Below are 27861 nucleotides of genomic sequence, written 5' to 3' on the forward strand. Positions count from 1 at the left end.
CTGGTATTATTTCAGCATCTATTGTGAATGACTGACAGACTGCCATTTCTCCCCTGTCCTCCCTGACCCCCTCTCTCCTCATTTGTCTCCATCAGCACCATTCGACGTTCCGTGCTCGTTTATCGTCTGTCTGCCCCTAGGATGGGCTCCAGGAACGCGGGGATTGTCTGTCTGGGTCCCCGCTGTGCCCCGAGCGCGTCCGCCGGGCACCTAACACCACGGGTGCTCAGCTCCTCACCGGCTCTCCTGTCTCTCCCTGCCCCCCAGGATTACCTGACAGACCTCATCACCAACGACAGCGTGAGCTTCTTCCGCACGTCCAAGAAGATGTACCCGCACAGGCCCGTCCTGATGGTCATCAGCCACGCGGCCCCCCACGGCCCCGAGGACTCCGCCCCCCAGTACTCAGGCCTCTTCCCCAACGCGTCCCAGCACATGTAAGCTTCGGCGTCCTGCCTGCAGAGCCGCCGGGTGACGTGAAGCTGGGAGGCTCGGGCTCTGGGACGGTGATGGCAGTGACAGAGGTCTGCCTTCGCTCTGATCCTCCTGGTTCAAAGAACCCGGGAACCCGCTGCTCTTCTGTGGGGAAACCGGGTGCAAAGCCAGCCAGCCTGGCTAACAGACCAAAGCAGGTAGCAGTGCTGTTCCCTCGGGGCCCTCATCCTCCCCCGAGGGGTCTGTGCATAGAACTGCATTGCAGTATAATAGGCTTCCTTCATAACCCTGTGTACTTTATGCTATACATTTTTTTATATTTTGGGGGGGGGGCGAGCATAAGCAGGGGAGGGGCAGAGATAGGGGGACAGAGGATCGGAAGCAGACTCCAGGCTGTGAGCTGTCAGCACAGAGCCCAACACAGAGCTCGAACCCATGAATCATGAGATCACGACCTGAACCGAAGTCGGATGCTTAACCGACTGAGCCACTCAGGCGCCCCTACCCTGTGCATTTTAAACGTGTTTTTTGAGAAGGCGTCCATAGCCTCGTCAGGCTGTGAGCATATTCTCCAGCCTTTACTGAGCTGTGGGCTGTGTGGCAGGCTCCGTGCTCAGTCCTTTAGGTGACCCCAAATCCCTGAATGTTCACAACGACCCTTGAAATGCTAGCGATCTCTTGCTGCCGAAGAAATTACCCTGAAACTGAGCAGCTAAAGTCACAAACGTGCACGACCTCACAGCGTCCGTGAGTCGGGAATCTGGGAGCGGCCTCCTCCTCCAGAAGGTTCTAGTGCAGGGTTTCCTGAGGTTCTAATCAAGGTGTCTGCGGGGGCTGCAGCCGCCTGAGGCTAGCCTGGGGCTCACTCGCACGCGGCCCCTCGACCAGGGTGACTTGAGTGTCCTCACGACACGGCAACTCTAACTGGCTTCCCCCAGAGCAAATGATCAGAGACAGAGGAACGGACTGGGGGGCCTGGGGTAGACAGAGGCTGAGATGGAAGCCGGGGTCCTTTGGAACCTAATCTAAAAGGGACACACCATCGCTGTGTCATATTCCATTGGTCACACGGGCTGCCTACCGCACCTGGCATTCCCATTTCACAGAGGGGGAAACTGAGGCACGGAGAGGCAAGGTGACTCGCAGCTGGTAAATGGCAGAGCCAGCTTGGAATCCCGCCCCCAGTCACACCTCCTCTCTCTCTGCCCTCCTGTCCAGTCCTCCTCCCTCCAGCTGCTTAGTAAATCGCTCTGGAAAGTTCTCTCCTTCTCTGCCTCAAACCACCTCCCGCTTAGCAGTGATACGCCGCAGCCCTGGCTGCGACATTGGGGCGACAAGGACAGGGCACTTTGGAATCGGCCTGAATATTCCGGGCGTTTAATTTTCATTACGATCAGGATGTGTTGCCCTTCGCATCTAATTACTTTCTGACAGGGCCCTGACGTGGCTCCAAGAGGATGAGGCGGTGTGTTAACCTCCTGATCCCCCTGGTCTTTGGGGAGGACGGTCGGACAGATGGCGAACCGCGTTCCAGGGGCTGCAGCGCCCAGCTCACCCCTCCCGGCCACAGCACCGCCTGTCTGCACACCTGACTTGCCTGCCCTCCCCCCCCCACCTCCACCCCCTCCAGCGGCTCCCCTTTGTGGGAGGGGGCGTGGCCGGCTCAGTCCCACCTTGGGGGGGGGGGGTGGGCACACCCTGCTTCCGCAGCTCCTCCTTTAAGAGAGGTTCTGGCTTCCCTCCCCCCCAGCAGCCCTGGACGAGGTGGTTTGACATTGCCTGCTTGCTTATTTCCCCTTTGAAATGGAAATTACAGAAATTGAACATGAGTAACGCCTGCTATTACTTACCCAGAACCACCCCCCTCGCCTTATGAGGGGTCTGTTTGGGAAGGCTCTCTTATCTCGGGGGTATAATCACTTCCTCACTAGAACCAAAACCCAGAAAGTTCTGCAGCTGGGGTATTTAATTATGACAGTCTCGGGGAGTTGGGGGAGGGGGGGAGGGGACAGGGCCCTGCTGGTGGGTCAGAGCTGCAGATCTTTCTGTCGGGAGGCTCCTGTCAGACTGTCACCCACTCAAGTTTGGTGTCGTGTTCTTGCAGTGGTCCCCGTGGGCTCCCGCAAGTGCTGCCTGACGCGGCGCGGCCCCCTCCACCTGCCCAGGGCCCCGTCCCGCCCCCTGCTGCACACACCTGTGCAAACACACAGAGATGCAAACAGATACACGCAGCAGGCACGAACGCATACGCACACACGTACACAAACAGACACGAAGATACAAATAGGGGCACAGATACACGAAGATGCAAATAGATACGTATGCAGGTGCACACGCATATACACACACATACACACACAAAAGTACATGAATGCGTGTGCAAAGGCGGGCACGTATAGACACAGATACCCACACACACACAGATACAAAGATACAGATACGCAAACATGCGCAGAAGCACACAGACACAGATTTACAAACATACAGATACACAAATGCATAAACACAGACACAGATACGTACACACAGATTACACGGACACATATACACAGGCATATAAGCCCAGATCTACACCCAGACGCATGCAAGCAAACGTGAAGACACACAGATGCACAAACACACACACACACACACACACACACACACACACGCAAAGACACCCCAACCCCCACCAGCCCCCAGAGCTTCCTTTGAGGTGTGGCATCTGATGGTGGGTTCACAGGCCTTTTTTAACCCGTGGGAGCCAGGCTCTTGTGGACAGGGCTCGAAGTCTTGAGCTGAGGCTTTCCCCTCTTTGTTCGGCCAACGGCTGGGCCCTTCAGAAAGTGTGGCTCTCTCCCCGGAGGAGCCTGGCCTTATGCAGGGGACCCGCAAACGGGCATTGGCCGACAGGGGCCCCAGGCCCTGCCACCTCCTGGCTCTGACATCCTCCTCCAAAAGAGGTCTCCAGAGAGAGGCCTTCAGAAGTCATCCCCTCCCAGACTCCTGACAGACCCACTCCTCCCTGTCCTCCTGTTCTCGAGGGCAGACACCCAGCGTAATAGAACCTAATAGATTCAGGGATGATTGCTCAAAATTGCGTCCTGGAATCTGGCCCCTTGGGCCTTCCGGAACAGTTTTCCCACAGGGCCCAATGGCTCTGAGGCTGTGTCCGCGCAGCCCTGGCCCCCAGCAGCCCCTTCGTTCTGCGTGGGGGATGGGCGGGGCGGGGGGCTTGTTCCTGGGAATGTTCTACATGCGGGTCAGGCCCTAAGCCGGCCCACAGGACGGTGAGGCCTTGCTCTTAATCAAAGGAGGCTGGGGGGCTGGGCTGGATTTAGCGGCGGGAGACCAGCCAGGGACTCAAAGCAAAGTCCAGAAGGAATCTCAAGACTTATGACTCACCCCCCGCCCCCCGCTCTACATAGCAACGGTCTCCATAACTCCTCTCCCCGGACGATATCTGATATTCGAGACGCTGGGAAGGTCCTGGTGGGGCAGGTGAGACGTTAGCGAGCTTTCTGCCGTCTCCGCAAACACAGCCTCTTCCCTGCGCGCAGCCCCTTGGCCCCTTAATAGCCGGTTTGAAAAGCCTTTTGTCTTCAGGCAGTGGAAACTCCAACTTTATTTTCAGCTTTGACTGGGGAGGGTGAGACCAGACCGGAGGGGACTTTTCTGCTACGTCCTCCAGCAGGAGTGTCTTGGCAAAAGTCATGCCCGAGCACTCGTGGATAGGAGGGTCTCTGGACGGGCCCACGTGTCACTGTGGCAGGAAGTGACCATATCCAGTCCTGGAGTTGAGGCCCCGCTTCTTCTGCCTTTGGCAAGTTAGGCCCTCGCTGGGCCTCAGTCTCCTCATTTCTCACGAGGACGATAAGCACAGCACGCGCCCCTAGGACCCTGAGTGTTAGACGGCAGGAGGCGGTGAACCCTCCGAGCCGGGCCCAGCGCGTGGCAAGCGTAAGTGCCCCGTAGAAGTCACAGAGTGTGGTTCCTTGTCCGGTTATCGTTAGTCCCAGCGGACCCCACAGCAGAAATCACGGAGTCCCCTGGCCTCCTCTGACCCTCTGTTTCCTCTTCAGTAAATGAGAGAAGAGAGCGAACGGGAAGAATAATTGTGACACATGTACGTCCAGGGGCCCCGTACACGCATGACTATTCTCGACCTAACGTTGCAGCCAACTTCCTTTTTCTTTTCTTTTTCTTTTTTTTTTTTTTTTAACCCCAATCTATTGCAAGAGGAAATTCCCTAGTCGTGCCTTAATTGCCATAGCTCGGCAGTTGCCCGGGGTAATTGAAAAATCAACGCAAGGCTGAGAAATTTGAGTGGGGGGCCTGGCCTGCCGGAGGCTCTGGGCGTGAGCCTCTCCCCTGCTGAAAAAAAGAGCCGCGTGGATTCCGGGGAGCTGTGAGAGGACTCGCGCTCGCCTGTGACTTTGGCCCTGATGTAGCGGGAGGGCTGGCAGGGCCCGACCGGGAGACGCTGCCGTTCTCACCATGTGGCCCTGGGTCACTTAACACTGGGTGACCCCACGGGCACAGCACCCGCTGGAGAAACACCGACGGAGGTTTAGCGGAGCCCCGGCTTCCCCCGACGGGCGCACACGTGGCACAGGAGACTGCTCACCCGAGGCAGGGGGTCTGGGGGCCCCGGGGGATGCGGGTGGGCCCCACGCCCGCCTGACCTGGCTGTACGTTTGACCCCCCTCCCCCCCCCCCCCAGCACACCGAGCTACAACTACGCGCCCAACCCGGACAAGCACTGGATCATGCGCTACACGGGGCCCATGAAGCCCATCCACATGGAGTTCACCAACATGCTGCAGCGAAAGCGCCTACAGACCCTCATGTCCGTGGACGACTCCATGGAGACGGTAGGCCCCGCCCCCTCCGAGCCCGCCGCCACCGTGCAGGCCCCGGAGCCTCCCCGTCCTCGCCCGGCTCCCGGCCTGGCTGGACAGGAGCGGAAACGGGGGCGGGAGGAGCGGAAACGGGGGCGGGAGGAGCGGGCAGGGCCGCAGGCCCGGGGAGATGGCCTGAGCCGCCCCGACGCACGCCCCTGCCTCCGCGAAACTCCGGCGCGGGATCTGTCCTGTTTGCTACGGCAGCCGCGTGACACGGCAGCTCACGTTCTTGAGCAGCTTAGTTGAGATACGACGCACGTCCCCTACAATTCACTCCAAGTATACAGCTCAGCCGTCCTGATACGTTGGCGGAGCCGTGTGCCCGCCACGGTCAATTCCAGAAGGTTTCCGTTACCCCGGCGAGAAGCCCCGCGGCCCTTCGCCGTCATCCCCCGGGACCCCCTCACCCTTGGCGCGTAGGCCGCCGCTAACTTACGGTGGATTTGCGTCTTCCGAATGTTTCCCGTGAGTCGAATCCCACGCTGCGTGGTCGCCGGTGGCTGGCTTGTTCCACTCGGCATCACGTCTTCGAGGTGGATCCGTGCGTGTATCCGCACTTCCTTTCTTTTCACGGCTGAGTGATATTCCGCTGCGTAGAGATGTTTTTTTTTAAATTTGTCCGTGGCTATTTAAATGTAATCGAACTCAGGACAGTTTAAAGTCCAGCTCCCTAGTCGCACCGGCCGCGGGGCAGGGGCTCAGTGGACACGCGTGACTGGTGGCCGCCATGTTGGACAGCACAGGTCCCGATGCTGCGGAAGGTTCCGTGGGACAGGCCTGCCGAGCATCACCGGCACCTGCCCCAGGCCACGGCCCGGCGTCACTCGTTCGTTCGTTCGTTCGTTCGTTCAGCAGCATTGGCCAAATGGCCAGTGCCGTGGGATACCGCAGAGAACAAGGTGACCATAGTCCCTGTCCTGATGGAGCTCACGTTCTAATTCGGGGGACAGACGAGCCACAACCATGCAGACAAGATGGGAGAAGCACTGTGAAGAAGGGGTGGGGGGGGCAGCAAGTGACAGGAGGTGGGGAGGCTGCGGTTATGAACGTGTCCTTCCCGGGGACCCCCGCTGAGCAGCGAGGCGCAGGGAGGGCCTGAAACGGGAGGGACGGCCCGAGAGCACAGGCACCTCCCCGCCCCCCGAGAGGGCCCGGGTGGCAGGGCGTCCGCACCCCTTCCCTGCGCCCCTCACCGGCCCGCCCGCGTTTCAGATTTACAACATGCTGGTCGAGACGGGCGAGCTGGACAACACGTACATCATGTATACCGCGGACCACGGCTACCACATCGGCCAGTTCGGCCTGGTGAAGGGCAAGTCCATGCCATACGAGTTTGACATCAGGGTCCCGTTCTACGTGAGGGGCCCCAACGTGGAGGCCGGCTCGCTGTGAGTGCATCACACCCCAGGGCCACCCTCCTCCAGGGAGACCTCCGGGGCCTCCATCACCCCCCCCCCGCCCCCCACCAGGTGGGCAAGCAGCAGGTGGCCCAACCGCTTAGCCCCAAGCCACTCCCTCGGGCGGCACTCTATTTGGGCAGGCGAGCCTCTCAGTGCCAAGCGAAACGGTGATTATGTCACCCGGGGTGGGTTCCGGCACATTTTATACCCCTCTGCTGGGGAAGGAGAGACCGGGGGCCGTTAGCACCTGTGAAAACAGATGGTCTGTGGCGGGCAGAGCGCCAGGGAATCGGGGCCGGGCTGCGTGTGCTGCGCCAGCGTGCGGGAAGGCCACCTTGACTTCTGTGGGGCCTGGTGACCCTTGGGGTGGCTCTCAGGGAGGGAGCCTGCCGCCCCCGTCGGGGGGTGTTGGCCACAGCACAGAGGGAACCGGTCTCCCTCCCGTCCTTCCTCCAGGACCCTGTGGGCCCTCAGCCGGCGCTCCCCTTGGGCTGACCTTGGAGGTGACACATTCTGGCAGGAAACTGCCGCATCTGGGGCAGGGAGCTCTAGAAAGGCAGGTAACCGCAGCAGCAGCTGCTGGAGACCAGCTCAGATGGTTTCTTTGAAATGCGGATAAATTGCCCTTCAGGCGCTTATCTGGCCTGACTTCCATCCCTTGGGAGGAAAGCTTGGTGACAGCTCTAGAAGGTGGGTGTGTGGGTTCAAGGCAAGGCTCCTGGCTCTTTGCCTGCCTGCCTCAACACATTCCTCTCCGCCTTTGGCTCCCAGGGTCCCCACCTGGAAGGAGAGTTAGGATAACAGGTGTGCTGTCCAGGCCTTACTCTGCAGCCCGGGTCTGAGCCGTGTAATTCGTGGAAGCATCCCAACAGCCCCGTGGGGTGGATGTTACTGTCACCCTGTCCACTGAGGCACAGGGAGGTGAGGTTGCCCGAGGTCACGTGACACATCAGAGAAGGAGCTGGGATTTCAAGCCCCGCAGCCTCTCTGTTCCTGCGTCTCTGAAACCTTGAGCCACCCCTGTAAATAGAAAGAATTTGACCCACTGAAGACTCTACAGGCATTGACATTATGGGTTTGGTCAGCTTCAGAGTCTCCGATCTGGTTGATAGGACCCAAAACCATACCCCATGTGGACGAGAGAAAGTGCTAATGTCAGGCTTGGGGCCAGAGGCTGGGACACCTTTGGCTGTACGCAGAAACCAGATAAGACCAAAAGGTAATAATAAGATAAAGGAAATACAGGAACTGGGGGTGCCTGGGTGGCTCAGTTGAGCATCCAACTCTTGATTGTGGCTCAGGTCATGACCTCACAGTTCGTGGGTTTGAGCCCTGTGTCGGGCTCTGTGCTGACAGCGCGGAACCTGCTTGGGATTCTCTCTCTCTCTCTCTCTCTCTCTCTCTCTGCCCCTTCCCCATTCATTCTCTCTCTCTCTCTCTCTCAAATATATAAATAAACTTAAAAAAAAAAATGCAGGAACTAAAGTAACAGGAAAGTCCAAGGCTCTATTGGCTTCAGGCATGGCTGGATCCAGCAGTCACACAATAATGTCAGGAAGCTTTCACTTTCCATCCCTCAGCCAGCTTCCTTTGAATTGACTCCATTCTCAGGCAGGCTTTTCCCTCATGGTGGCAGACTCACCATGACTTTCAGCCATCCAGTGTAGGAAACCAAACAGTGATTTGAACAGAAGCCTTAAGGTGACTCTCACCAGCCTGACATGGGTCACGTGTCCATCCCTGAACCAATCACCGTAGCCAGGGTGATAGAAAACCTCGAGTGACCAGGCCAAAGACATCAGGTAGTGGAATCTGAATGGGGCCGGGCACTGTTACCACCAAGAGGGACGTAGGAAAAGCGGTCGTCCCCGTCCCACCCCAGTCCTGGGGAGCAAGACTGCTGGACACGCCTCAGGCCAACTCAGCTGCTCGTTGCCAACATTCGACGTGGCGCCTGCTTGCCCAGCAGTCTTCCCCAGCTCCCCCTGCCTACAGGTTACGTCGTCAGGCTTTACTCTGGCCTCCCAGCCCTCCCACCAGGCAGCCGCACCCACACCTGGCTACCTGTCCGGGGTTCACAAGGTGCTGCGCTCCGGAGGAAGGGGTCAAAGGCAACTGAAACCCCAGGACCCCGACCCTGCCCCTCAGCCCCAGGGGATGGGGTCGGGACCCCCGGCCGCCTTGATGGAAAGTGCTCCCACATGGTCGTCATTCATGCGACAGGGGCCAACCCCTGTGTTGGGCACATCCCTGAAATCACTTACCACCACGCCGGGCACACCACCAGGTAGAAACAGGAGACGGGAGAGGTGACAGATGTCTGGCAGAGATACATAACAAAAGTCACTAAGCGAACACTTATTGAGCACCTACTGTGTATTCTAAGTGCAGAAGTGCTAGGGATACAGAAGGGAGCAAGACGGATAAAGGGTCTATCTTCCAGTTAGGTTCTAATTGGGGACTAGACAGTCAGCCAGATGAATGACTAAAATATATAGTAAATAGGGGTGATACGGCCTCAGGGAAGGGACAGGAGCGCCGGGAGGGGTCCTCAGGAAGGACCTGGTATTAATCTATGACGTAATAACAAGTCGTTACAAACTCGGCGAGTGAAAAGAACGCACGCGTCCCGTCTCGCCGTGTCTGCGGGTCACGAGTCTGGGCCCAGCCTGGTCGTCCGCTGAGGCTGAAGGCAAGACAGGGCTGGAAGTCTGACTAGGGAAGGACCGGCTTCCCCACTTGACGAGGTTGTTCAGGTGCAAGCCGCGGACCTGACGTCGCACAGCCCGCCTCCCAGAATGTTTGCCAGGCGTCCTCGCTGGGGGTGGGTGACCTTCAGAGACGGCCAGGGGAGACAAGTAGACAGCGGAGGGACAGCCGGCAGGACGAAGCCGTATGTCGGGTAACAGAGCCACGCTGGGACGCGTCATCGCCCTTGCCACTGGTTTGGCCCACCCTTGAGGGGAGGGGATCGCGCAGAGGTGTGAACACCGGAGGGCAGGGATCACGGGGTCTGGCCCGGGCTGCCTTGGTAATTGCTGAACAAAGAACTCAGGGGTTGGGGGCAAGTGCTACCCTGGCATCTGGAGGAAGAACATTCCAGCAGAGGGAACAGCAAGAACAAAGGTCCTGAGGCCAGACACCTGCCTGGCCAAGAATAGCAAAGGGCCAGTGTTTGCCTCAGAGGAGGTTCGGAGACAGGTCTGGGGGCAGGACCAGGGTCTAGAGCGGCTCCTAAAAGCGGGTGTCCTTTGTTCAGGCGGTGGGAGGCAGGGAGGGCACTGCCAGCCGAAGTAGCCAAGTGGAGGCCCGTTAATCCGGGTACCCGGTGGCAAGTGTGGAATGCGCAGAAGGTGGGGCTCGGCTGAATTGGGGCCGCAGAAGGGGGCCTGGAGGGCTGGGGTGCGGGCGAGTGAGGAGATCACCGCTTCCCCACCCTCGGGGCGTGAGCCACGGGCGACCTCCGTCCCTCCAGCCGCCCTTCCCCCAAGCGAGGCTGGGGCACCACTGCCCGGGTGGCCGAGTCCTGTTCTCCCCGCCTCCCTCAGGAACCCCCACATCGTCCTCAACATCGACCTGGCCCCCACCATCCTGGACATTGCAGGTCTGGACATCCCCTCGGATATGGATGGAAAGTCCATCCTCAAGCTGCTGGACACGGAGCGGCCGGTCAATCGGTGAGGAGGGGGACTTGCCCTTTTGATCGTCACAAGAACCCAGTGAGGCAGGCGTTACTAACATCCCGTTCTGCCGGGTTGGAAACCGGACCCCAGAGACAGCAAGCGACTGGCTAGAGGTCTCTCTGCAAATCTGGGCGTCGAGGTCTCCCGGTCAGAGGCTCTGACGCCTCCTCCCCGAGCTCGAAGGTTTCAGTGCCCGGTGGGACGATGGGAACACGTCCCCAGGTGTCCCGGAGGCAGAACGGGGGAACAGTGATGTGAACAAGAACAAAAACCAGTCCGGTGGGAAGGTGAGCGGGGTCTGGTGGGGACGGGAAAGGAGGACGCGGCCACCGGCGTGGTCATGGCGACATCTGGTGGCCGGCACCGTGACCGCCCTCGGGGTTGACGGCCCCAGAGTGCTGACAGCAGCTCCAGCCGTGCGGGGTGCCGTCCCCTGCTCTTTCGGGGGACCACCTCCACTGAGCCTCCTCCCTTTGTGAGGTGTTCTGAGCTGTACGGGTGTAAAATGGGCACATTTGGGGCAGCAGTTGGGGCACTGGCTTGGGAGCCGGGACCCCTGGGAGTCGGGGGCAGGATGGAACCTTCTTCCGGCAACCTGAGCCTCTCCCTGGGACGTGGCAATAGAGTGAGATTGCATGAAACCCACACTCAAATTCACCACCCAACTATCAAAGAAGAAATCCCTCCCAAGACCTAACAAGCTTAGCACCCCCCCCCCGGCCACTTCTGCCCCGGGGGAGATGTAGCTGAGCTCATTGTGGGGTGTGAGCACCCAGGCCCCTCCTGCGCCCAGCTGGGCCCACGCACCCCAACTATCCCTGCTTCTTGGAGATGGGGGGACGTGGGAGGCCCCCACGTCGATGGGAAGGTGAAAGTGGGCTTTTTTTCCTCCAGGTTTCACTTGAAGAAGAAGGTGAGGGTCTGGCGGGACTCCTTCCTGGTGGAGAGAGGGTAAGTGCCAGGTCCCGGAGGCCCCCCCCCCGCCCCCCGCCCAGGGCATTTGAGGGCCCCCCACCTGCCCGTCCCGGGAAGCTCCTGGCAGCGTCCCTGCCCCCTGTACCCGTGGCATCGAAGATCTCACTGCCGGGGCAGGAGAGAGACCACAGCTCTTACTGTCCCTGCTCAGATACGTGTCCACGGCCCCCTAGACACGGAGGAAGCCCATTCGCTGTCCCCGGGCCTCATACGGAATTTGAGTCTGGAGGCCACATGGACCCTTCAGACCTGTGCTCCTGCCCGTGCGACGCTCCGAGCGTTTTCTCACGTGTTGCCGACTCTCCTGCAACTTGGGAGGCTTCTTGGCGAATTCCCATTTCTTAAGCCTCGTAACAGTCCCGGCACCCTCCGTGGTGACGTCACGCGGGCTGCGTGGGGTCCGCCCCCCGGGCGGGCGCAGGCTCCTTCCGAGCGCAGCGGCCAGCCGCGTGTCCCGCTCTCTGCCCCACAGCAAACTGCTTCACAAGAGGGACAACGACAAGGTAGATGCTCAGGAGGAGAACTTCCTGCCCAAATACCAGCGCGTGAAAGACCTGTGTCAGCGGGCGGAGTACCAGACCGCGTGCGAGCAGCTGGGACAGGTGAGGCCGTGTGGCTGGTGCCCAGGGGGCTCCTGCCCTCCGTCATCCCTCCCGGGGGCCGGCCCTCCGCGCTGCAGCCCAGGCCGGGGCCTCCTCCTCGGGCCCACAGAGCCAGTGAGGCCGGCTTTTCATTCATAGGAGCAATAGGAAATTGCCTTTTTAATAAATAAAGGATTTTAAAAAGTGAGTTGATTGCAAGGGAAAGATTAAGAAAATTACAACCAAATAGTATTTAGAGATAGCAGGGGCTGTGAGTGATGTTGGAAGAGTCTGAACTTGGCTTTTCTGAGGCCTAGACGGCCGGGGGAGCTGGGGAGGGGAGGGGAGGGGAGGGGAGGGCCGAGGAACTGGGAAGCAGGCAGGGCGGCCCGGCTCGAGGGGTGTGGGGCGTGTGTCCCTGCCTCAGTCTGCCGGCTGGTACTTTGAGCCCCCCACCCCCCCACCCCACAGTAACTCAGGCCTGGAGATGTGCGCCCACTGCGCCCATAAGTACGAGTAAAACCAGGGCCTTTGGATCCCATTGCTCACCGTAGGCTGTGGCCTTCCAAGGCCGAGGCCGGGCTGGGTGCGTTTCTCACAAGCGGGGGCGGCTCCGTCTTATCGCCAGACTCAGAATGAGGCCCATCCCCGTGGCCGTGTCCCCACCCCGTTTGCTCGTAAGCCCCAGACCCCTCCCCATGCTGCGGAAGCCAGTCTGTGCCTCGGGACCAGAGCTCTGGGTTATGCCGGTCCCTTCATGGCCGAGCGCTGATCCAGGCCCTGGAGCCATGGCCCTGAATGCCCCCAGCTGAAACCCCTGGCCTCCGGGAGCTGCGTGCTGGGGACATCCCAGAAGGGCTCCAGTTTCAGTTGCGAGCCACAAGGAGTGAGCTGCTGAGCCAAGGGCCCTTGTGCCCCCGGAGTGTTGGCACATTCCCCCCCTTTGCACATCTGTCCCCCGCCCAGACGGGAGGTCGGGCGGTCCCAGGGCAGCGGCAGGCGTGAGCATCTTCAGAACAGATGATCAGGGCGCGCTGCTTTACCCCAAAGGAAGAGAGCGCTGGGGGTGGGGGCTGGGCCCCGGACCAGCTGGGGAAGGCATCAGTCCGGAGCCCCAGCTACCGCTCCGGGGCCTCCCGGACCCCAGCCTCGGCAGCCACCCCCTCTCGCCAGCCCGGTGCCTCCCCTGGGGGGCCTCCCTGCGACTGGGGCTCGTGCCCAGCCACCAAGCGTCGGCCCTGGTGCCCCTTCTGGGCTCCCCCCACGACAGACGTGTGTCTGTGGGGCACCGAGCAGCCAGGGGCGGTCCCGGGGCCCCAGCGAGGGCGGCGGGGAGCGGGACGTCTCCGGGGCGGTCGCGGCCGCGGAGCCTGAGGCCCTCGCCGTGTCTCGCAGAAGTGGCAGTGCGTGGAGGACGCGTCGGGGAGGCTGAAGCTGCACCGGTGCAAGGCCCCCGCGCGGCCGGGGGGCAGGGCCCTCTCCAACCTGGTGCCCAAGTACTACGGGCAGGGTGGCGACGCCTGCCTCTGTGCCGGCAGCGACTACAAGCTCAGCCTGGCCGGACGCAGGAAGAAGTTCTTCAAGAAGAGTAAGTGTGGCGGCCCCGGGGGCGGAGCGGGGCAGGGGGGGGCGCGATCATGCCTGGGGAGCCCCGTCCGTGCGTTCACCCGGCCCCACAGACACGGGTGCCAGTGCCCGGCGGCCCTCCGGGACGGGACTAAAGGGGGAAGGCCATTTGGTAGGGGAGAGGGTGGCGGGAGAGGGGCCCCACAGAGCCCTTCCTCTGAGACGAGAAGCCACGGGATGGTTTTGAGCGGAAGAGCCGGGATCAGATTTGTGTTTTCAAGGGTTCCTCCGGCAGCCGTTGGGATGGGGGCTCGGGCCACGTGAGGGGACGGGGGGGGGCTGGAGCAGGAGGTCCTTCAGGAGACCGGGCGGAGGCCTGGCGAGAGGCCGTGGTGCTGGGACCGGACGGCGGCGGGAAAGGACGCAGAGGTCGGGCTCCGGACGGGACTTGGAGGGAGAGCGCCTGATACACTCAGTCCCCATTACTTGTGGATCCCATGTCTCAGATTCACTCGTAGCCCCCCAAATCAGTACGCGGGGTGCTTTCTCGGGCGTTCACGGCACGTGTGGGGCGGCAGAACTTTTTGAGTCCCCCCGGCATGCACGCTCCCAGCTGAGGAGGACTCGGGCTTCAGCTCTCGTGCTGCAGGCAAGTCCTTCGCCCGTGCATTTAGCGCCACGGTTCTTGGACTTGGTGCTTTTGTTTGGCGGCTTCACGAGTCGCCGCGGCCCCCAAGCCTGGTGCCGAAGTGCCACGTGGTTTGTAAGTATGTGAAGGCCGAGCAGCACCCCTAGGAGAAGACACGGGGGTTAGATGAGCTTCCTGCAGGCACGAGATTCCGTGCTGTTGGCCTTGAGTTCGGTGGTAAAGAAACCGCACTGTATATTAAACGGGAACACGCGTAAAACAAGGCTCCGGGCCGAGAGTGGGCCAAAATGTCGTGACCGGAGGCTGGCGGGAACCTAACCCCGTGTTTCCCCTTGGGAGCAGTGCTGCGGTATCGGCCAATTCAGGGTTCAGGTGACCTCATAGAACAGCCTCCAATAATGAGAGTCGACTGTAGTGTGGACGAGTGGGGAAGAGCCCCCATCCCAACGGAAAGAGCCGTCCCAGACTTCATGGCTCGCTCCCAGCAGGGGCCGAGGAAGGACAACGAGCAGGGAAAGTGGATCCCCTTGGATCCTCCTGCAAAACTCCCGTCACTCTGGGGGCCAGTCACGGCCCCATTCCGAGGTTCAGCTCCCCCTTGAAAGAACGCCCCTGTGCCTTGAACGTGCTCAGAGACCTGGGTCTCTGGCCGGAAGTGTCCCCTCCAGAGGCGGGCAGTTTCCCACGCCACCCACTCCTCTGGCCCCCCGACCCAAGGACAGTCAAGCTACTTAGGTTGTAGTTCTGAGGTGTTTTGTGTCGGTTTGTTTTCTGGGGCAAAATACACATAAAGTTTTTCATTCTGACCATTTCTAAGTGCACAACGTGGGTGTGCGACCGTCACCCCCATCCACCCCCCGGAGCTCTGCCTCACCTTGCCCGACCAAAACTCTGTCCCCATGAAACTGTAACTGTCCCTCCCTGCTCCCCTGCCCCGGCCACCTCGCTTGGCCTTTCCATCTCTGTGCGTCCGACTGCACTAGGGACCTCGTGTACGCGGAACATGCCGTGTCCTCCCGAGACTGGCTCTTTTCACTCGGCACGACGTCCTCAGGGCTCATCCAGGGTGTAGCCTGGGTCAGAACTCCCTTCCTTTTCCAAGGCTGAATGGTGCTCCCGTGTTGCCAGTTAGAGGCGGGGGGTTCGGTGGTCCCCACAGCCCCCTCCCCCCCGCCGAGCCTCGGCAGAGGACGCCCTCGAAGCGAAGCAGGGGGCTGCCTCCGTGGCGACCCAGCTCCTGCCTCCAACAGCGCTTCCCCTGATGGCCCCCCGTCACGTTGCCCCACAGGCTGCTTCGTAGCTGCCGAGTTAATCTTTTGTAGCCGAACAAGACGACTGGCTTCCAGATTGAATTACGCAGCCGACGTCTCCTCGCTTTGGCCCACGGCCCGGGGCACGATCTTTTTTTTTTTTTTTTTAATTTTTAAGTTTATTTGTTTATGAGAGAGGGAGACAGCATGCATGGGGGAGGGGCAGAGAGAGAGGGAGACACAGGCTCCGAGCTGTTGGCACAGAGCCCGACCCGGGGGCTCGAACTCGCAGACCGGGAGATCGTGACCTGAGCCGAAGTCGGTCGCCTAACCGACTGAGCCACCCAGGCGCCCCCATGATCTTTAAACAATATGAGAAGCTGGGACTCAGTTAAGCTTCCCTCGCACCCCCCCCCCCCCGGTTAATGCTCAGAGGAAAGAAAATGCACCCAGACAGCCGAGACTCAAGTCAGCCCAGGTTCCCACACGAGTTCGGCGTAACGTCCAAGTCCTGTCTCAGGTGTACCTCGCGGCAACCCGGGGACCGAGGCGGGTGACCCTCCTTAGGACGGACAGGAAAGCCCGGGTCACTCGGCCAGTTTGGGGGCCCGAGCCTCATCCCCTGGCCCCACGTTCTTCCTCCTGCCGGTGCCTCCAGCAAAGGCATCTCCTGACCCCTTGTGAGCAGCTGGCCCGGAGCAGGCTTCTCAGCCTCCCAGCAGTTTGGCCCCCAATATGGAGACATTCCTGTGGCTGTCGCAGCTGTGTGGTGATGGGGGGATGCCCCTGGCCCCTGGGGGTAGGCCCCGGGGATGCTGCCAAGCCCCCTGCAACACACAGGACAGTCTCTCCCAACAGAGGAGTATCTGGTCTCAAAACGTCAGCAGTTGTGAGGCTGAGAAGCCCCAGTTTGGAGCAGCTCGGACCCCAGCGCGCCTTGGTCCACGGACGTGCCAGCTGTGGTGGGCCGAAGCCAGGCGGAGCCAGCCGGCCCAGAACGGGGCGGAGGGCGGGCCGCTGGCGATGGGCCCAGGCGGCCGGCGGGCGTTCGCTTAGGCTCCCGGCGAATCTGCATGTGCCAGCGGCCGGATGAGATGCTGATCGGGCCTCATGGAGGAGACGAGGTCCGGGAAGACCACTTCCGTCGGTGAAAGATTCGTGGAGGAAGTGAAAAGAGTGACGTGACCAGGAGGGAGAGGGTGGGCGGTTGGCGGGCGTGTAAGTAAGAGCTTAGCGGGGAGAAGTAAGAGGTTGAGGCTCTAGGTCCGGGAAGAGGGAGCACGAAGGCCCTGTGGGTCCCAGCCCCGGAGAGCCCCGGGGAGGCGGATGGGCCCGGCTTGCGACCTTGGACGAGGATGGCACAGCTGCGGGGTCCCCGGACCACAGAGCGGCCGCTCGATGCCAGCTTCCCGGTGCTGAGAAAGTTACCGGTTCCGTTCGCGTCACCCTGCGACACAGCCCTGTCGTGGGAACCGTCGTGGGATGGTCGTGGGAACACGGCTGCTCAGGAGTTAGCCACATTGTCCGCGGGCACGCATTTGCTCAGCACCGGCACCCGACGGTCAGATTCCAGAGCCGATGCCCTCGGCCACGGGGTTACCAGGCCCCTCCGTGCCCAGCACACGGGGTTGGGGGGAGGGGCCCCTGTGGGAGCATGGAAACAAGGACCGCTAGGGAGACCAGGAGAGCGAGCGGCGTGGCCTCAAGTCCAGGCAAAGGTTCACACAGGGGCCGGCAGCCTTGTCCGTAAAGAACCAGAGAGCAAATAGTTGAGGCTTTGCAGGCTGAACAGTGTCCCTGTCGACCTCTCAGTCCTGCCTCGGGAGCCAGGAAAGAGCCTTGGGCCCGGGCAGAGGGCCAGACTCGGCCCTTAGGCCACAGCGTGGGGATCTTTGGGTTTCTGGCTGGGGCTGGAGGTGGGAAGATACAAAGCACTTGATTCCTGCACAAGCAAGACAAAAGGGGCAGAAAGGACCCGGTGTGTGTGTGTCTCACGGCCGTCGTGGGCAGGCGTGACCTCCCACAGGGACACCGGTTCAGATTCTGTGCATCAGGGGCCGAGGTATCGTGGCCGCAGGGAGACTTAACCCAGGGAGGAAAAGGCCACGGAGGGGGCTGCCTGGGGCCAGAAAAGGCCCAAGGTTGTGCTGAGAGATGCCTCTCCTGGATCTGGGCCCCCAGATCCCCTGGCCCAGGTGATTCTGATAGAAGGAGTCTGAGAACTGAAAGATAGAAACATCTGCCCCAAGGGTGGGGACAGCAGGAGCAGATGCTGGAGCCCAGGGCCCCTGGGCCCCTGGGCCCCCTGGAGAGGAAGTCCCATCCTGGGTTCTTGGAGGCCACCGCCGCCCGCCTCCAGCCCAGTTCTTGTGCCTTGGGCGCCACCTGGTGGCCATTTGGGGAACCCAGCAGAGACCCGGGCCGTGCGGAGCTCCAGGCCTTCTCCAAAAAGATGTGCGTTTAGACCAGTGGGGTCACAGTCGTGAGGCGTGACAGAGCCAGACCTGAGGGACGGAGAGGAGACCGACCGCCCATCTAAAGGGGCGGCCTCAGCTCCTGCCTGGGCCTACCGTGCAGGTCTGTGGGCGCCATGCGGGCAGGCACTTGTTTGTGGTTTTCTCTTCAGAAGCTGGAAATCTGCACTCCTGCATGACCACCACCCCCGTTTTTCTCAAGTGTTAGCAACGTGATCGACTTTGTCTTTTAGGGGCACCTGGGTGGCTCCATCGGTTGAGTGTCTGACTCTTGGTTTTGGCTCAGGTCATGACCCCAAGGTCCTGGGATCAAGCCCCACATCGGGCTCAGTACTGAGCATGGAGTCTGCTTAAGATTCTCTCTCTCTCTTCCTCTGCCCCTCTCCCCTACATGCGCGCGTGCGTGCGCTCTCTCTCTCAAAAAATAATTTTGTCTTTTAATATATAGAAGGTGCGAGAAATCCAGGCTCTGGCTTTAGCCCACACACCCTCAGTTTTCAGGCGTTGACTTAGAACATGGAAAGATGCCGTGGAACCCCATGTCGCTGCCTGGCTGGAGACAGCATCCAGCTCACTGCTGGCCAAACAGAGAAGCTAAGAAAAGCTGAGAAACCTCCCTACGCTGCTCTCTCTTCTATCCAGGAGACCGCCACCTAGCTTTTTTCTTTTCCGATTCAAATTAATGGGGTTTCTTTAGCATCTCTGTTTCTTCTTGAGGTGGAGTTGACATAGAACATCGTGTTAGTTTGGGGTATGAAGCATAACGATTCGGTATTTGCCTCCGTTGCAAAATGACTGTAAGTAGCTCATAGCCATCGTCGTACAATTACAACTTTTTTTCTTGTGATGAAAACTTTGAAGATGTGCTCTCTTAGCAACTTCCCGTAGGGTACATCCCCAGGACCTACTTGTTTTATAACGGGAAGTTTGTACCTTTTGACCCCCTTAACCCATTTTGCCCACTCCTGACCCCACGCCCCCTCACAGCCGCCAGTCTGTTCTGTGTATCTTTGAGCTCGTGCTTTTCTTGTTTGGGGTTTATTTTTAGATTCCACGTAGAAGTGAGATCAGGTGGTATTTGTCTTTCTCTGACTTGTTTCACTTAGCATAATACCTCACGAGGTCCGTCCATGTTGTCGCAAATGGCAAATTTTGATCCTTTTTTATGGCTGAATAGTATTCCGTCATGCACACGCGTGCGCGCGCACACACACACACACACACACACACACACACACACATTCCACGTTTTCTGTACCGTTCTTCCATCAACGGACCCAGGCTGTTTCCGTGTCTCGGCCGTTGTAAACAGTATGCAGCAAAGAGGAGGGCACTGATCTCCTGTGTTAGTGTTTTCGTTTTCTTCCGAGAAAACTCTCAGAATTGCTGGATCGTATGGTAGTTCTGTTTTTAGTTTTTGAGGACTCCCCATACTGTGCTCCACAGCGACTGCACCGACTTACATTCCCCCCCAACAGTGCATAAGAGTTCCCTTTTCTCCACATCCTCGCCATACTTGTTATTTCTGGTCTTTTTCATGATAGCCATTCAAACAGGTGTAGAGCGATATCTCCTGGTGGTTTTGATTTGCGTTTCCCTGATGGCCATCGGGACGTCTTCTTGGGAAAAACGTCAGTTGAGGTCCTCTGTCCGTTTTCTAATCAGATTGTTTTTGGTTTTTTGTTATGGAGTTGTATAAGTTTTTATACATTTTGGCCGGTAACCTCCTTCTTATCAGTTTTTTATCCTAAATGGCTGAATTTTGTCAAATGCTTTTCCTGCACCCACTGAGATGATCACACGATTTTCCTCCCTCATTCTGTTAAATGCAGTGTATCACATGGCTTGATTGGCAGATGGTGAAACATTCTCACATCCTGGGAGTAATAGGCCACTTTATCACGGTGTATGATCCTTTCCATGTAGTATTGAATTCGGCTTGCTAATATTTTTGCTGAGAGGTTCTGCATCTGTGTCCGTGAGGGAAACTGGCCTGTAATTCTCCTGTCTTGTGGCGTCCTTGCCCGTTTTTGGTGTCAGAGTCATGGTGGCCTTTGAAATGAGTTTGGACGTGTTCCCTCCTCCTCGGTTTCTTAGAAGAGTTTGAGAAAGGCTGGTATTAATTCTTCTTGAAATGTTTGGTAGAAGTCACCAGTGAAGCCATCTGGCCCTGGACTTCTCTTCATTGGGAAGTTTCTGAGTAACCGATTCAGTCTCCTCATTGAATGATTTCATATCCACATCCTGTCTTTTTTTTTTTTTTATTGAGGTAAAGTTCACACACCGGAAAATTTACCATTTTTACAAACTTAAAGACTACCGTTGTTTTAAAAGTTTGTAAAATTGGTAAAGTCTACAAAGTTAAAGTCTACGACTCAGAAGCGTTTACAGGGTGGTGTATCACTGCCTCGATCCAGTCCCAACACCTTCCATCACCCGGAAAGGGAACCCCATTACTGCCTTGCCCCCCATCCCACAGCAGCCATTAACTTGCTCTCGGTGCCTATGTCTTCACCTACTCTGGACATTCCAAACAAATAGGCCCACACGACACGGGACCCCGCACGTGTGGCCGTGTTCGCGGAGCATGACGCCCACCCACGCGGTAGCTTGCATCACGGCTGTGTTCCTCTGTCGCCAAACATCCCATCACACGGATAGGCCGTGTGTATCCACGCTCAGCTCTTTCTGGGGACTGTCCCAAGCCTCTTCCTCCTTAGCCCCGAGCCTCGTTTCCCCAACTGAACCCACGGGGGTCCTTTCCAAGCCTCCGGATCAATAGTCCGCGGCCCAGGGAGCCCAGCCAGCCTGCCCAGCCCCCCTCACCCAGCCACCCGCTGACGCCCACAGAGTACAAGACCGGCTACGCACGGAACCGCTCCGTCCGCTCAGTGGCCATCGAGGCGGATGGCGGGGTGCACCACAGAGGCCTGGACGACGCACCCCAGTCCCGCAACCTTACCAAGCGGCACTGGCCGGGGGCCCCTGAGGATCCGGACGACAAGGACCCCGGAGACTTCAGCGGCACGGGGGGCCTCCCGGACTACTCGGCCCCCAACCCCATTAAAGTGACACACCGGTGAGAGTCCAGGCGGAGGGCAGGGGGCGGAGGGGGCAGGGGGGGCCTTGGCAGGGACGCCCCCGCCTCGGGCCCCTGGCTCGGCCCCCTCAGCGGCACACGTGACCCCTTCTCCCGGGCAGGTGCTACATCCTCGAGAATGACACGGTCCAGTGCGACCTGGGCCTGTACCGGTCCCTGCAGGCCTGGAAGGACCACAAGCTGCACATTGACCACGAGGTGAGGGGGGTCTGGGCAGGGGGCACCTTCTCACCACCACGAGCTCGGCAGGGCCACCAGCCACATCCGGGAGGCAGCGAGGCCGGCCCGGGAGCGACGCTTCCCCAGAACCTTCGGGGAGGGGGCAGCGTGCTCACCTCACCCCCCTTCTTGCTTTAAAGATGCTCACATGACCCTCAGCCCTTCCGCCAGCCCGGGGGGGAGATAGGTCCTCCCGGCTCAGCCAGCTCTCGGGAGCCTGGTCACTTCAGCAGGTGGAAGGGACCAAGGACCCCTCGGCAGCCACAAGTGCAGGCGGTGGCCGGGGGCCCCACCAGGCCGTCCCTGCTCACCCAGCCCCCCAGAGTTTCACGGCCCCCTTGCCTGCTCTCTGCCCCAGATCGAAACCCTGCAGAACAAAATTAAGAACCTGAGGGAAGTCCGAGGCCACCTGAAGAAAAAGCGGCCAGAAGAATGTGACTGTCACAAAATCAGGTGAGTAGCAAAGAGACCCCGGGAAGGCCCCTAGTGCTCCTGCAGGACCCCTCCTGGGGACACACAGCCTCCCCTCTGTGACTCCTTGCATTATCTTTAGATCCCTATCTCCTCCCTCAGAGCAAGGGGAAAAATCAGTAATAATTCAGGTGCCCGTCGTCCCCTGGGCCGAGACCACCGCCCTCAGCCAGACGCCAGGCGTAGGCGCTGTGGTCGGAGGGGCGCGCTCACTGTGTGGGGCCAGCTTCCGGGAGGGGAAGGAGACTCCGCCCACTGCCCTTCCCGAACAGTCCCGTGGCCCGAGGTGCACAGTGCCAGCTCGGGGAACCCCAGCCCGGGGGCTGGGGGGGGGGGGGGTGTCACCGTCCAGCAGAACTGCTGTGATGACGGGCTGGGCTGCATCTGTGCTGTCCGCTAGGGCAGCCACCAACCACACGTGGCTGTTGAGCTCTTGAAACGTGGCCAGTATAACCGAGGAACTGAGCTTGGGGTCTTATTTCAATTGAAATCGCCACAGGTAGCCGGTGGCGCCGGCGCCACACGGCGCATCCGCAGTCTCTGCCACCTTCCGGAAGAGGCTTGCAAAACACGGTTCCCCTGGGGCTGGCCCTGAGCCAGCAAGAGGTGGGCGCGGACCTGCGGGGCCCCTAACCTGGAGATGATAAGGCTGAAGCCATGGGGAGCCAGGCGCAGCTTCCAGTCCCCGCTGACTGACACCCACCCTGACCTTCCAAGCCTGGCCTGCGGCCTTCAGCCAGGGCCCCAGCTGGCATCTGCGGAAAGGAGCCAGCCAGCCAGGGAGCTGCCGCGCTAGGGATGGTTCCCACCCCAGCACTGCCCCCAGAAAGTGGGACGGGGATCCCAGGGCACCGCGGTTTGCGCACGCGCGCACACACACACACACACACACACACACACACACACACACGAGTTGCCCTGGTCTGTTACAGTTACCACACCCAGCACAAAGGCCGCCTCAAGCACAAAGGCTCCAGTCTGCATCCTTTCAGGTAAGGGCGGTTTAAGGCTCAGGGGAGCTAATAAAGCGAACAGAAGAGGTCCTGGCCCTTCCTGGGAGGTCAGCACAGCCCTGGAAGAGGCGGGACTCCCAGAGTGGCTCTCCGGCGCCCCCTCGCGGCTGGAGGGGATGCTGCAGCCCCACCGAGCAGGCCGCAGAGGGGCCTCAGATCAGCAGTGGGTCGGTCTCGGGTCGTTCGCTTGGGGGCCCCTCCCCGGCTGGCTGTGCATCCGGCTCTGGGCAGGAAGCAGAGGCTCAGGGTCACGGCCCCCCAGGAGGCTGCAGATGGGGATCGAGGGAGGTGTGAGGGGTGTGGCCCTGTGTGCCCCTAGGAAGGGTCTGCAGGAGAAGGACAAGGTGTGGCTGCTGCGGGAGCAGAAGCGCAAGAAGAAACTTCGCAAGCTGCTCAAACGACTGCAGAACAACGACACGTGCAGCATGCCGGGCCTCACGTGCTTCACGCACGACAACCAGCACTGGCAGACGGCACCGCTCTGGACACGTGAGCCAGTGGACGGGCGGGGGCAGGATGGGGACCGCTGGCCCCCAGCCCGGGGCCTCTCGGGGCGGGTTCCCTGACAGCAGCGGCTCCAGATCCAGACAGAAAGAGGCCCGGGGAGGGAACCCGTCCCAGGCGGGAATTGCTCACTCTGGGCCCGCTGTCCCTTCCCTTGGCAGTGGGGCCCTTCTGTGCCTGCACCAGCGCCAACAACAACACCTACTGGTGCATGCGGACCATCAACGAGACCCACAATTTCCTCTTCTGCGAATTCGCAACCGGCTTCCTGGAGTACTTTGATCTCAACACAGACCCCTACCAGGTACAGACCTCACAGGCTGGAGATGGGGCGGGGGGGGGGGGGGGGGGGGGGCGAGGGCCACACAGGTGCTGCAGGGCTGGGCCCCCTGAGGAAGTGACGGTGAATCTTCAAGTCCCACGGAGTCCCTGAGGCAGAAGTGAGTTCTGAAGGGACTGGATGCACACCGGGGCCCTCTCCCTCCATCTTGCTGCCCCTGTAATCTGGGTCCTATACAGCCTCCCCCTCTAACTTAGGCACCTGGGGGTGATGACACAGGCTTTATGTCGAAGACCCCTAGAACTGGAGGGCTTTGGGGGCCCCTAGGATCAGACCAAACCCTGCACACTTGGGCGCCTGCAGGGACCACACAGATAACGGGACACAGCCAGGGCTCACGGGCACCGTCTTAAGTGTTTCCGTGTATTTAATCATCGGAACACGTCTGTGACCAAAGTGGCCCAGAACATGTAAGACAAAAGGAGCCACAAGCCTCTGGCGAGTGGACTGCACATGTCCCTTCTGAACCACACGGTCCCCACGGGGCCCTTCACACTAGTGTGGCCTCGGTACTGTCCGATCTGTGTTTCAAGAAAAGCCTGCAGTCGCTTTACAGAGAACCTGATTTTTAAATGCCAGCGACTCCACGCTCTTGTTCTTTGTTGTCACTACCATACAGGCTCCCGGTCTTTCTCCTTAGGTGGGTCGTGCCCATGTTTTACAAAGGGGGTGTCAAAGCACGGCAGGTCCCTCACCAGTAGCTCCCAGATGAGGCAAGGACCCAGGCCCCCTCCCCCCTCCCATCACCAAGTGGCCACTCTGCAGTCAAGAGGAGAGGGGCGGGGCGGGGCGGGGGGGTGGGTCAGTGAACGAAGGTCTAGAGCCACAGGGCAACCGTGAGCTCCTGGAGCCACTGGTCAGGAAAGTGAAGCACACGGCGGGTGGAGAGCGCCTGGAGGGGCTGCAGGCACAAGGCAGTCCGGACTGTGCCCAACTCCAGCCCTTGCAGGATAAAGGTCACCATCCCAGCACACCTCCGCTCCCCCGCCGCCCGAGGGAAGTCCCCCAGTTGGCGGAAGCCGAGGGGATCCCTGCACTCACCAATCCCTGCACTCACCATGTTGATGACCTTTCGTTCCGACCAGTTGATGAACGCGGTGAACACGCTGGACAGGGACGTCCTCAACCAGCTGCACGTGCAGCTCATGGAGCTGCGGAGCTGCAAGGGTTACAAGCAGTGTAACCCCCGGACTCGAAACATGGACCTGGGTGAGCAGGCGCTCCGCAGCGGGGCCCATAGGGAGTGGGGCTGCCGCGGGGTGGGGAGGTAGGAGGTCACGTCTAGTCTGATGGGTGAACCTGGCATCACCAGGACCTGGTGAATCCTCCCCAGCAGCTGACGTATCACTAAGGTCCACCAACCAAGGGCCGCATTTACGAGAAGCCCGATCGCTCGTTTATCGCCATGTGCCAGTCACTGGGCTAGGTGTCGTATGGTCGTTATCTCATCACCATTAAAGTGACCAGGCCGACTGATTCCAAACCCACACACCTGGTCACGCTGCTTATTCTCCAGGAACCTCGCTGAGCGCCAAGACCCTGGCTCTCCCCACCATCCCCTCTCTCAGGCCCATGGCCTTCTGTCCCCTGTCACATAGGTGTCCCTGCCCATACCTGCCTCCCCCACCGTGACCCAGGTCATGAATAGATACATGAGGGTCCTAAAGCTGCTAGGACATTAGAGTACAGGCAATCGACAAGTTTCAGGGCAAGCTCACGTCAGGATTCAGCCACTCTGCCTGGGGGTCGCTATCCACATCAGGAAAAAAAAAAAAAAAACACCCGTCAAAAAGCCTAAAATGTTTTTAAAAAGAGGCAGTTACAAAGTTTGTCATTGCTTGTGCCACCTCTGCCCTAATGTTTCTGTTTCGCTCATTTCTGTCTCATTCAGGACTTAAAGATGGCGGAAGCTACGAACAATACAGGTATCAGTTTTTGTTGTTATCGCCTGGGACGGCTCCCCGATCCTGGCCCGTCTCTGGTCTCACCTCTGTGGCTCGTGTGCGGCTGAGGCCCTGCCCTCTCTCTGGTCTGCCAGGGGCCTGGTTCGCCCACCAGGGAGGGGGAACTCGGTCTTCCTAGGTGAGGCTAACACCCATTCTCCTTTTGACACCCAAAAACACAGGCAGTTTCAGCGTCGAAAGTGGCCAGAAATGAAGAGACCTTCTTCCAAATCGCTGTGAGTTGAGGAACCAGTTTACCGGTGGAGAGCTGGTCTGCCGGGCCACGTTCTGGGTGCATGCCATTTCTTTCGTAACCCTCTCTGCTGCTGTCACGAGAAGGGAGCAGGAAGTCTTTCCGCGTTTGATTAGTACCGTGTTTCATACACTGTTGTTCTCCATAGAGTAACTTGTGCTTGGTAAACTCCAGGGAGTCCGTACAGGTCGAGAAGCATTTAAATGTCCAACCTGCCCGACGTCTTCAAGGCTGTGGCTGCAGAAGGGTCCCCTGGTCCATGTCAGCAGCAGGGCGGCCTCACTAGAGGGCACCTGAAATATCCAGGCCACAACATCTCTCTCTGGCACCAGAGAGGCTGGTAGAAGGCCGAGACTGGCAGCCTAGAAAGGTCACCTCTAGTCTAAGGGGAGCGGCACCGATGGGAGGCGGCTTGAACCCTCTAATTCATCATGAAAATCCAAAAACGCAGTTATGGGTCAGGATTTTTTGTTAACATTGGCAATTCATTTGATGTTAAGTTGCCAGGCAGGCAAACAGACCCCCTTGGTGCACTGCCATTTGCAACTTCTGGTCTGTTTTTTCCTTCTTCCTCTATATGCATATAAACCCCCCTCTGTAGCTTTAATAGGACGACGGGCCAGCTAAGCATTTGCCAGGTCTACATCTGAACATCCTCAGTGCCTTTACCAGCGTGTGAGCCCAGAGCCAAAAGTCTGGATGACCGGGTGGGAGCAAGCCCATTCTGAGGGGTCTCGAAGGGTCTCGAAGGGTCCTCCCCACAGCCGCATCCTTGAAGCAGAGGGTTCTAGGCTTCAGGGCTGATCGTTGTGTCATGCCGTCTCTGGGCTTCTTAATCAGACGCTAAGAGGAGTTTGCTTTGTTCCACAGGGGGCAGCTGTGGGAAGGCTGGGAAGGTTAAGAAGAAGCACACGAGGGCCTCCAAACCAGAGGCACCACCTGATCGTACAGACGATGAAAACCGCGGACAGTCTCAGGCGGGCCTGCGCCCTTGGCCGGGCTGCCTGCGCTCACAGGACTTGCTTTCAGTCAACACGGCACACTCTGGAAGAGAACTGTCGGGAGTAGCTAACTTCAGGAAGCCCATTTTTGCCCTGCTTTTGCTTTGGATTATACCTCACCAGCTGCACAAAATGCATTTTCATATCAAACGGTCACCACTAACCCTCTCTGAGAGGCTGACGAGGGAAAAAAGAGATTTTCTTGGAAACTTCCCCCAACGGTGAAAGTCACTGGAGTTTTTTTTTTTGTTTGTTTTTGTTTCTTTAAATCATGGGGGAAGAAAAACCCTGTTTTAAACCCTCCTCCTCTTTTAGTTTGTCACAAAGAAGGACAAAGACAAAGCAGGACAGGAGCAACCTGCAGACGCTGGGAGTGGTGCAGAGCTGACGGCCGAGTCAACAGCACAAAAGAAGGGACTTTTATTTAGCACCACAACCCAGGTCGCCTCTGAAGAAACGGACTTCGCTGTACATATGTGACTATTTACATGCCACCAGCGTGGGAACTCTTAGGGGAATCTAGTAAGAAAACGCAATTTTCCAGAGTTGTGCTGTCAATAAACGCTCTGCGGCCAGTGAAGAAAACCCCTCGGCCGTTGTGGACATTTCTGTTCCCGACCAGATACCGTTTCTCCTAGTATTTCTTTGTTATCTGTCCCAGAACTGATGTTTTTCAAAGTACTGAAAAGAAGTGAAGTCGATGTATGTCCCCGGTTTTCACAAAATTGTGTTTGTAAAGACATTTTGTAGTCTAAGTATTGTCATACAATGTTCAAAATCCCAGCCAACGACCAGCAGTTGGTATGAGGTAACCTTTGACATTTTGTAAAAGGCCGTTCTTGGGAGTTTTTTGGTGTGTTTGGTTTTTTTAAAAAAAGCATTCAAGATACTACCGGTCAACGCCTTTTTGAAAGGTTGGGTTTTTTATAGGGGGAATAGATGGGCGTAAATTAATGACAACTGACCCTACTTCAGGGACCTCACAGGTAAGTGTCGCATTACACTGGCTTTAGGACCTCATTCTTTAAAAAAATGTTAATCGACGGCAAAGCGATTCACCCTAACCAACCCCTCTCTGTGCACCAGCTAGTGTAGCCTGGAGAAGGTAGCGGTCAGAGGCC

At 58.9% G+C, this 27861-nt stretch overlaps 1 protein-coding gene across 2 annotated transcripts; it reads left to right on the plus strand.

The window, feature by feature from the left end:
* On the plus strand, positions 1 to 27632 carry SULF2 (sulfatase 2). Of its 2 annotated transcripts, XM_047068020.1 has the most exons (17): positions 1 to 437; positions 5138 to 5288; positions 6531 to 6706; positions 10267 to 10395; positions 11296 to 11352; positions 11849 to 11978; positions 13353 to 13545; positions 20747 to 20975; positions 21098 to 21194; positions 21574 to 21668; positions 22619 to 22678; positions 23019 to 23188; positions 23365 to 23507; positions 24629 to 24752; positions 25435 to 25468; positions 25669 to 25722; positions 26610 to 27632. In XM_047068020.1, the coding sequence occupies exons 1-17, from the start codon at positions 142 to 144 to the stop codon at positions 26638 to 26640; spliced, it is 2169 nt and encodes a 722-aa protein (XP_046923976.1). In that variant the 5' UTR covers positions 1 to 141; the 3' UTR covers positions 26641 to 27632. The 2 variants fall into 2 exon arrangements, 1 of the variants encoding a protein (XP_046923976.1); XR_006960123.1 differs by having other exon boundaries at positions 25435 to 25722; positions 26610 to 26655.
* The last annotated feature ends 229 nt before the right edge of the window (positions 27633 to 27861 follow it).

Source organism: Lynx rufus, unplaced genomic scaffold (assembly GCF_022079265.1).
Source record: "Lynx rufus isolate CCGP_SWC_20201006 ecotype Redwood Valley unplaced genomic scaffold, mLynRuf1.p SCAF_8, whole genome shotgun sequence".
Taxonomy (NCBI): Eukaryota; Metazoa; Chordata; class Mammalia; order Carnivora; family Felidae; genus Lynx; species Lynx rufus.